This window comes from Anopheles merus, chromosome 2R (genome assembly GCF_017562075.2).
Source record: "Anopheles merus strain MAF chromosome 2R, AmerM5.1, whole genome shotgun sequence".
Classification (NCBI taxonomy): domain Eukaryota; kingdom Metazoa; phylum Arthropoda; class Insecta; order Diptera; family Culicidae; genus Anopheles; species Anopheles merus.
The window spans coordinates 20198646-20209291 of NC_054082.1; the positions used below are offsets into that span (position 1 = coordinate 20198646).

The 10646-nt window shown below is 49.8% G+C and overlaps 1 protein-coding gene across 3 annotated transcripts; it reads right to left on the reverse strand.

Annotated features, from left to right (window-relative positions):
* Positions 1–1105: 1105 nt before the first annotated feature.
* Positions 1106–10379, reverse strand: LOC121590977 (broad-complex core protein isoforms 1/2/3/4/5-like). 3 transcript variants are annotated; one of them, XM_041911207.1, is made up of 7 exons: positions 10154–10379; positions 8463–8705; positions 5517–5976; positions 5253–5450; positions 5092–5169; positions 3067–4489; positions 1106–2977 (listed from the first exon to the last, which is right to left on the reverse strand). In XM_041911207.1, the coding sequence occupies exons 2-7, from the start codon at positions 8547–8549 to the stop codon at positions 2827–2829; spliced, it is 2397 nt and encodes a 798-aa protein (XP_041767141.1). In that variant the 5' UTR covers positions 8550–8705; positions 10154–10379; the 3' UTR covers positions 1106–2826. The 3 variants fall into 3 exon arrangements, with proteins under 3 accessions (XP_041767141.1, XP_041767144.1, XP_041767142.1); XM_041911210.1 differs by lacking the exon at positions 10154–10379 and adding an exon at positions 9029–9151; XM_041911208.1 differs by lacking the exon at positions 10154–10379 and adding an exon at positions 8823–9017.
* Between the last annotated feature and the right edge of the window lie 267 nt (positions 10380–10646).

Below are 10646 nucleotides of genomic sequence, written 5' to 3' on the forward strand. Positions count from 1 at the left end.
GGCAAAGTGAAACGGCGGACCGGAAGGTGACGGTGACCGGCTTCCGCCCGGGTTGGGTGGCACCTTTTCCGGAGCACCAGTTTGAGATACGTTTGCCGTTTGCGCGCTGGCAGACTGCGTGCCGGCTATGCTCATGTTTTCGCTTAACTGTTGCCGGTACTGTTGCTGTTGCTGCTGATCGAGAAGCGTTGGCTGGGGGATGAAGGATGAAGTGGGCGATGGCGCCATCATGTCCACGGCGGCCAGTATCGATCGATTGGATACGCTGCACGGAAACATGGCCGTTCGGCCACGCTTCCGGCGCGGCAGTATGCCTTTGCGGGCCATGTAGAAGCTGAGAGATTGAAGGGTGCACAATTATAGCTCAAGGTCAGATTCAGTGTCTGACGTACGATCGGATACGTACCGGATAGTCGAGATCGGAATATCAAACTTGAGGCTAACGTTTTGGAACGTTTCACCGCGTGATACGTACTCCGCCGCCTGTTGTAGTAGCTCCTCCGAACGGCGCACACGGCGACCGGCCGTACCAGTGTCCTGTGGGGCCTGCGGTTGCGTGTTCAGCTCGTACTCGCAGGTCACATTGGCCAGGGCAAATTCGGAAGGAAGATCTAAAATTGATGCAAACAAACGTTAATTTTTAATATGTATTCAGACTTAGAGCTTAATTATTGAATTATTCCCTCCCCCCGATATGTCATCATCGTTAGGCCAAAAGAGGACTTGGATCTTCTCTCAGTTCTTATAAATAGTTTACTGGCAAATTTTGCTTTGTCTGTTGGGGTTTCTGTTGTGAGTGCGTGTGTGTGTGCAGACTCTATTCGGTATATCCTGTCATAAGATCCATCTGTGTCTATATCGCAAGACGTATTCATAAAGATCATAATCCTCTTGTTTAAAAAAAATAGGAGAGGATTCATTCAACATTCTACATTCACACGACACATCCGCAGATTCTCTCGTACTTGCGCCATCACGTCCTGCGGCGTTTCCTTTTTCTCGTCCATCCAGACGGGCAAGAGCAGTATAATCACGTTCACCCACCAACGCTACAGAGAGTGGTAGTATTATGAGATGTACGAGACCCGAACCGGAACGGTCCTTGCCAGATCCTTGAATTTGGATTGGTGGTACACACGGGCACAACACTAAATTATCCGCACCGCTATTTAACCTAAGTACAGATGTCACAATTAAAATCCCTACCACACTAGAGCATATTTCGATTTAATTTTGTTTCCTAAATTTTGCTTCTGGGTTTCTGGTTGCTTGTTACGCCTGACTAATTATCATATGTATATAAATATAAACTTGTTTTTTCCTCCATTTTAACACAAAAAGGAACGGATTTCAGATAAGGTAAGGTAATGTTTTTTTTTGTTTTGTTTGAAAAGCAAAATAAACAAGAAACTAACACAAAAAGCTGCTCCCATCCAGTAAAGTCCATCACAATTGAACTAAATACTTATGCGTAAATGTAAGTTCTACTCTAATCCCGCTTGTATTGCCACTGCATTTTATCGAATTAACAAAAGAAGAAGGAAAAACATCGATAAACAAAAAAACGAAACTAACAAAATACTTATAAACCATTAAGCACGCAAAAGTTATACTCGCTTCACGTAGATTAAACTAAACAAAAACAAAACAATCAAATAATAGCATCTGGGACTCCGCAGAGCGGGAGACAGACAGACGAATGACTAGAAACCTTCACTTTGTTCCATTTGTTTTAAAAATCAAACGGATTTAACGAATGCTTAGATGACTTTTCGAGTTATTGGCGTGACTTATTCCGCTATCCATTCTACACTTGCTACCACTTTTGGCCTGGCACTGGTATACGCATCTTGTGTGCGTAACCATAAACTTGACTTCAAATATATGAATTTAAAAATAACGTCGAAACACACTGACCCCACTAAGGAGCAGCGCAAATGGGTTTGTTTGGGTTTTGGCATTAAATAACTCTAAGGTAAATCAATTAGTATATATGGAGTGTTGCTGGTTTGGTTGCGAAAAATAAGTCGCTCTTATACGCGCGCGGTTGGTTCGCCTCTTCTAAATGACTCCCGCGGCCCGTGTACGTGAAATTGATTCATCTTCTCCCAGCGAAAAGTGAGCTAGATGGAACAGAAGTCCATTTGTTCGCCCACTTTAGCAACCTTACTGTAAAATTAAATAAAGTGTATGTAAAATCTATGTATAATGTGTATATATATAATATACTCTTACTATTCCCTGGATCATTCTCTATCGTTCAAACTCTTTATCTTTATCTTGGCAACTAGTTCCGATCTCCCCCTTTTTTGTTTTTTTGCATCGCAATGTCTTTTGCACATTACAAATGTGTAACATTTTCCCGTGATGTTATGCCCATGTACGTATAATTTCTATCTTCCCTACAAGTGCGTGTGTGTATATATATCTATAATATTATCTTTCCTTTTTTCCTTTACTTTTTCACGCACGTTTGCGGCGTTGTTGGCGACTTGTGTGTTTTAAGTTGGCTTTTTCGTTTCTTTTTGGTTTTTTTGGTTGAATTTAAAATTACCTTCCTTGCTCTCTTTCTCTCTCTCTCTCTCCCTGAAAACCTACTACTACTACTGTTGTTGTTTCCCCTCTTTAATGTACCATTCCTTATCCCCATATTATTGGCATTGTCGTGTTGGCAACGATTGGAACTGCTTCCGGTACTGCTGCTGGTTGCGGGATGCCGTCGGCACCACTAACCGTACCAGCAGTGCCGTTAGCATAGTGGAAGCTAAACTGTGCTAAACCGTTAGCGTGCGCTAGCGGGCATAACAGTGGCTGCCGCCGCTCCTGCTATTGTATTTGGCTGGTCAGCTCCTTTATGATGCGCTTCTTTTCGGCCGCCTCCTTCAGCTGCCTCGGCATCGGGTAGGCAGACTTGATGTCCCACCGCTTCATCCAATTCCGTAGCGTCTTGCGAGGAACTTTGTGCATTTGCGATGCGCTGTTCGGAGAGCGGAGAGGTATAAAAAAAACGATCAATTTGATGTTATAATCGGCAAGCAAAAAAAAAAGTTACACCACACCACCTACCGGTAAATACTTTCACCCGCCTTCACGTCCATCAGTGCCGCCCAGAGCGCCTCGGTGTTGTACGTGCGCGGCTGGTTGCCGCGCGGATTGCGCAGCGTAAAGGCGACCGGTGGTGGCGCACCGTTCGAGTTCAGCAGCTGATGCAGCGCGTCCTTCGAGCGGCCAGTTAGCCGGGGTCGACGCGTTACGGTGCGCGCTAAGCCGCCCGTCGCCTGCGGCACGTTGCCACGGGACCGTCCGTCCAGTTTACGAATCGTCAGCGTCGAGGTGGGAGGACCACCCGCACCGTACGCTCGCATGCCGGCGGCCGTCTTGCCGGGGTGCGCTCCCTTGGCGGCGCCGAGCGCCATCAGGGCCGGTGGTTTGTACAGAATTTCGTCTCCCTCGCTTTCGCCGCCCCCGTTCGCGAGCAGGCTGCTGTCGATCTCCTCCGCCAGCAGCTGTATGGCGTACTCGTCCCCGTACTCCTCGTCCTCGTCGTCCTCTTCCGCCTTGTAGGCACCGGCACCATCGCCGGCACTGGCCGCTTCGCTCAGCTGCGGGAAGTTCGGCGAGCAGATGATGTTCTCGTACCCATCGCCATCGCTCATCACCGTGGAAGCATTCGTTTCGTCACCGCCGTCGGCCGCAGTTTTTAGGATCCGTTCTTGCTGCTGCTTCACGTACACATCCATCTCGTTGCGGTTGTACATCAACGAGGAAGCATGCTGCTGCTGTTGCTGTTCACTGGCACTACTATCGTTCTCACTGATATTGGCACCGCTGCAGCCCAGCACCACCACCGGCGAGTGGTGCGGCTGGGCCCTTCTCTTGTCGCGGGAAGACTTTGGTGATTGTTTGGCTTGATAGTTTTCGAAGAGATTCTCGATGGATTTCACCCGTATCGAGCCGCGGGATCCGCCAGGCCCGGACCGCACACCTATGGAGGAAAGCGACGGCACGGCCCCGATCGTACGCGGTCCGCCGCCGGCTTTCGATCGATGCTCACCCGCACCATTGGCACTGTTGCTGTAGCTAGACAGGGTGGTGGAGGAGCTGCTGCCGCCAGCGGACACTAGCAGCTCGCTGTTTAGTGTGGAGCTGGTGGTAGTGTTGGTGGTGGCGAGCTTTCGGCGCTTCCTGTTGGCTCCAGCTTCCGCCGGTGCATCGGTCTCCCCACTCAACTCCACCAGATCATGCTCAGCACCTTCGATTTCGTTCGCCTCAAAATGGTCGTAATCGGGCGGACCACCAACGCCGGACGGCGGGTGCCGATCGGTGTGACATTGTTCTGACTTTTCCATTACCATGCGTCCATCATCGATCATCTTTTCGCCCACCTCCATCTCTTCCTCCATTCGGTCCTCCCGCATCGAATCACTCCCGACCCGATCCTCCGCATCCATTGGATGTGCACCGAGGAACTGCTCGCAGCGAATCGCGTCTGCAAGTAGACACACAAACAAACAAAAAATCACACACACATACACGAAGGTTATGGATAAGTCTGGAAGAATGTATGTTTAATATCTAACAGTAACCAAAGGGAGATAAAGAGAGACAGAGAGAGAGAGAGAGAGAGTGAAAACAAGACGAAGGCGATGATGGCGTACAATAATGAAAAAGGGAGAATGAAAGCAAGGTAGACAATTGTGGCACATTTGTACAAGAGGGGAGGTTACAACCATTGTAATGGATGTCATAAAAAAGTAGCAATAAGATTTATGTTTGCATTTGGCCACTTTCTCCCTATGAGGAGCGTGCTTCGTCGTCAACGACCAGGCACCTCCATGTACTACGGGTGCAACATGCACGGAATGCTTCTGCATCATGAATCGCAATACAAGGAATGCAATTTTAACATGGATTTACATTGGATTTTAGTAAAGCTATGTTTTGCACAAGTCACATGCTTATGAATCGATTATTCGTATAACGCGACGAATATTTCTATCATTTGTTTATGTTTTGAACGGTTGCGACAACCTTTATCATCATGATTTTAATACAATTAATGCACCTTCATCTATATCCGATCGCACTTACCGGAACCGGTTTTGTCAGTACTGTCCATTCCAAGCTCCTCCTCGTCTCCACACTGTCTGCTGCCTGAATCATCTTCATCTACAACACACCAAAAAAAACGAAAATATTTAAATCATAGTTTCTTTTTGATTATCAATTCCTCCACTCTCTTCCTATCCTACCGATGATTAAGTCTTCCGTTTTGATGCACATTTCATTGCCACTCTCCCCGTTATCACTGTGAACGCCGTCCTCATTCTGCTGGTGGTGGTGTTGGTGATGGGGCAGGGAGATTCCCGCGTCAATCGGCTGCAGGTTTAGGCTGTTCAGCAGCTGTCTCTTTGGTCCACTGGATGCATTGCTTTGCTGCAATCTTGCACCTGCAAATGGGTTCAAAAAGGGCATTAGCTTCCGTCAGGTTTAATGCAAACCATTGATCTGCTTACTTTGAATTTGTCCCCCAAGTCGTCCCGCGTACGGTCCGTCGGACGCCCGTGCCGTGGCACCGGCATGCTCCACCGGCTCACCGGCGTCACTGCTGTTGGCACTGCTGTGTTGTTGCTGCTGGTACTGGTGGCTGCCCGATGGGCTGTGCACCTGGTTCAGGTTGAGCGCGGCGTCCGATCCGCACAGGCCACGAATTTTCAGCACTTCCGCACATTTCATCAGATCTGGCAGTCCCGCCTGCGATACGTTCACCTCGCCTTTGTACATAAAGTCTACCAGCGCCTGTATCGCCCACAGCTTGATGTCCCGGGGCAGGATGATGATCGGATGCTTGCAGGGGTTTTCGCCCAGGAGATTCTCAAAGTAGGTCGAGCAGGCGGCCAGCACCAGCCGGTGACAGTGCACCTGGTGGCCCTCGCATGCCAGCGTCACATCGACGAACCTTTGGCCGGCTAATAACTGCAACAGAGAGCAAAAATGTAAATAAATTAGTATTTTTGTTGGTATTTGCAGGCAAAATTTATCCAAAAATACAATATTTCCTTGTAAGAACATAATTTTCTACAATAAAGCGTAGAATTGAGATTAAAAATCGTCTTTTATGTGCAAGGTTATTTAAGGGTACCTTAATAGATCTTTTCTTAGAGCAATAATCAGCCAAGCAGAATCTATATTATTCATAATAGGATTGATCATCAAGATCTCAACGAGAAATCATACCCAGAAAACTAACAAAGCTATAATTTAAGCTGTGTTGTCTTAACATCAAGCTTCTTTTAAAAAGATTGCTTGCTGCGGGAACAAAAATGTACAAACATTTAACAAAGAAAAATTAACGAAAAAACTGTTATCCATAATTGTTAATGAAATATAGCAATAACTACAACCTATTCCACCTTTAATATCACAAAAGACACGGGCAGCCATTGAAAGCGATGCGCTTCCTTATGCGGCTTCCTTCATTGCTAAGAGACCCTCTCACCGAATAGCTCCCAATAGCAGGAGGATGGCAGTAATTATCCTTCCCGGAACGTTCGATGACCCCAGCACGGGACGGCGCAATTGTTTCCTACAGCACACAGGAGCGCAGACTCAAATAAGGGCCCTTTACACCGCACCGCGGAAGCACCCAGCAGCAACGAAAACGAAGAAGTGTTCAAATTTCCGATAACCCCTAACATCCGAAACGCCCCCTATGTTGGCTGGATGAACGGTTCCGAAGCGGTTCCCTTTAGCCAGCGCCGGCAAGCAATGCGTTCTCTACACATTGGGAAAAACAGGCAGGCATTTCACGAGCACACACATGAGCTCAAACTGCAAAACCTCCGAAGGGAACCCACCAACAACACACACACACACACACACACACACACACATAAAAACTAATTTCAAAAAAATCCTTCTACTTCAGAAGTCCTTACCGTGCTTCCCTGCAAGTGCCCTCTAGCGCCGTGTTATGCGACCCTTCGGAAGCACGACGGAAAAGCCCCCCGCCACTAGCTTAAGCATTTGGTTGTCGGGAATGTCCTCCACCCACCGGTACGGTTGGCTGAAATATCCGATGATAAAGCGTGTCGTTGGACGACCCTAAAACCCACCCGGTCAAGATTACGGGCGACGAACGCATCGCAGAAGGCGCCCTCGCTCCCTCGACAGAGCCAGCGCGTTGAGCGCAAGAGAGTGAATGTGTGTGCGAGAGAGAGACAAAGAGTGCAAACGAACAATAGACAGAAGAAGGGTACAACATGCAGTGACAGAAGGGGTGGGAATTATGAAGAGCGGCGCATGATCACGTTTCATCACCGGAACCCCTAGGGCGTATTATCAAAACGCGTGTCGCACCAATGGACCACACCAGCCTGGTACAAATAGGCAGGGCACGCCAAACGGGGTGCTTCTCTACGCTGCTTCGGGCTGCTGCTGCTGCTGTCGTTCGCAGACCTTCTCGAAATACGCGAAACAACGGAAACGGGCGCAAGGAAAAGGGAGATACAGCACCCCGAAGAGGGCTGTAGATAAATTTGCACTGATTGTACTACAGTGTGAAAGAGAGACGTATAGAAGGAGGTACGAAAGAGAAGCCCCTTTTGTTGTAAGAAACGAACCCTTCGGCAATAGTAATGCACTTTGCGCTCCCACCCCCCTTTTTGTGGCTTGCTAAGAACAGGGTGTGTGTGTGTGTGTGTGCACGCTTGCGGTCCAATGCAATGCCCGAGGGCCAGACTGTCACAGCGGCAAGCTGCCACATCTTCGCTCTCCTATTGCAGCCATTTGTTTGACGTACTTATTATTACACCGGCGCAAATTGGGCGCCCGCAAGCACCATCGCGGGCGAAGGGGCCCGCGATGCTGCCATGGACGGGTAGATTGGGCAAAGGGAGTAGATGTTCCACGCTGTTGCCCTTTTTCATAGTTTCATCTCACCTCAACCAGGGTTTCAACATCTCCTTTACAGGCATCCTTAGTTACAAAAACACAACCCCACACACGCGTGTGCACCATATCGACAGTAGCAAAGACACGCACAAGCACACACACACGCAGGCCAGCGACAAGCGACAGCATGCTTAGGGGGATGATGGTTCGTTACCATTGGCAACGGCCTCGGTATCTACGGTGCAGGGGGTGCGTTTGTACAACATCCTACCCACGTAGGCACGCGCGTTTGTTTGTAGTAGTGCCCCGATAAAGGTTGCTGGGAGGAAAAGAACACTGTGATACGAAACAAAGATATCGCACGTAGGGCACACACACACCCACACACTCACACACCATTTAGTTGAGACCCTCCGTTGTAAGATGAAAATCCCTGCTGGCTGCGTTAGTTTTTGCGTAATGATGAGAAAATCTTGCTTTTTTTAAATCGCAAAAAACACAACACAAGAGAAGGTGTCCAGTGCCTACTGGAGCCACCACTTGTTACGAGACGGGGATGATTTACGTACCTGTGGAAAGGCAGCACCGAGGCTGCCCAGATGGCTGTTCCAGCGCACGCAGAACTGCTGCGATAGTCCGGCGGCCGCTTGGCTCATGTTGGGCGGTACGATTCGCGTAGTGCACGTCGCGTAGTCACCTCCACGCCGGGCTCTTATCGCACTATTCAACACTGGTGTGTCCCTGCCTATTGCATGTGACTAGAGATGGAAGGCGACACTTCCCCGGTGATGCTGCCCTCGTTCGTTTAGAAGCTGTAAGCAGAAGCAACGTAAAGGCAAAAATGGTTTTACTAAGACGCACACTGGCTGTTGGGACCGCCACCACACCGTCGGGCGGGCAGGCGCGCGCGCGCACGCTCGCTCGCTCACCGACCGCTTCCCAATTAGCACCCGCCGCTAAGGCACCGTGAAGAGCACGCGAAGGCAGCGCAACCGAGAGGGCCTTCGCACGGACCACCACCGGGAGCAAAATCAATACTTGAATGTAAATAGTAAACGGACGAGGGCGCTTTTTTTCTTCTTTCTTTGTAACCCCTTGTTGTAATGGGAGAGGGCACTGCGAGATCTAAACCTACGGGGACATACACACACACACACACACAATTAAACAGGAGTCACAAAGGCAGCACCCTCGCGCTGTGATGCGCACGACGGACACGGGCTGTATTTTGCACACACAAAAACCATGCAACCCCATTCTTGCCCAGTGTGATAAACACACAGCAGCAGCACACCAACACACGGATGATCCCACACACACACACACAGGCGCGCGGGAGATATACCCTGCTGAGGTCAAAGGTTCAAAGATCCCTTTCGAAATGACGAAACCCTCATCCTAATCCTCTTCTTTATGGCACGCACACTACGACGCACCCACAAACACATACAATCACGCACACACCGAATCAGGCAGACGAGTTTGGGGTGTACATATTCGCGCACAAGGGGTGGTGAATCTTTTAATCCGGTCAACCGGTCTCTTTCTCGCCGCTGTGTCACTGCTGCACTCGCTCACTCGCTCGCTCGCTCGCTCGTTCACTCGCTCGCCCTCTCGGGGGGTTGACGATTGAATCATAGACGGGAACCCATACGCGAAGACTAGGGCCTCGCGCTGCCCTTTAACGAACAACACGGGCTCTAGGGGTTGTGCGCCCGCGCCCGCTCCCACCCGGGCACCCTCCCATAACGCCTTTATCTCGTACACGCGTGCGATACGGGGTGTCTTCTCCTTCCGATAGAGCCATCCAAGTATCAACATCATGCACGAAGTGGCGGGTGGGACACCGAGGGGGTTGCGACCCTCTACATACGGGGCGGACCATGGGAGGGGAGGGCACACACAACGCCAACTTGGTTACGAAATGTCACACACTCGCGCAGCCATCGATTTTATCGATCATCTATATGAACCGCTTTTGACCCCAATTTACAAGGGAAGAGGCAAGCCTGTGAACAATGCAAACACGGGGGGACACGGACCTCTCCCATCTTACGAGGGTTGGGGAGAGGGCGGGTGGCTTTCTTTGTGTGTGCCCTTGGTGGGTGGGCTAGTAAAAGTTTGAAGACTGTCAAACACAGAAAGACACACACACTTTTGGTTTACTAATTTCTTCTTGCACTACAATTCTACACGAAAAAAAAAATGCCCACAAATCGTGAATTCACGACCGCTCGGCCGACTACACTACACTCCTCACCTCAAGCACTGTGACACGACGTTCGCCAGCACGACGACCCAGCAGCAGCAGCAGCACGGCAGCCGATGCATCACCGTGTCGTGTTTGTATTCAAATGACGTGCTGTGTGTGTCCGTGGCCGTCGCCGCTTGCTGCGCTCCGAAAGCGGTTCGGCTATTGCACAACACCCTACCCCCCACACACACACACGGCCGACCGAGACGCCATTTTAGCGTTTAGTAGAGGATGATGCACTGATTTGTCCTTCTCGCTTCCGCAGTGTGGTGAAGATGCGCGCCCACCAAACCCCTAATGTCCTAGTACGCGTACAGTAGTTCCGGTTCTTTTCCATTCCGTTCCGCGCAACAGACGCACACACATACACACCCGGGTACAGGAGAAGGGATTCACCGAGCAACAGAAAGAGATGGCGAGAGCACGTATCGGTGAGTTGTTTTGCTTTGCGTTTACCAGTGTGTGTGCTTGTCTGGTTGGCTGTGAAGCGTAGCCACAC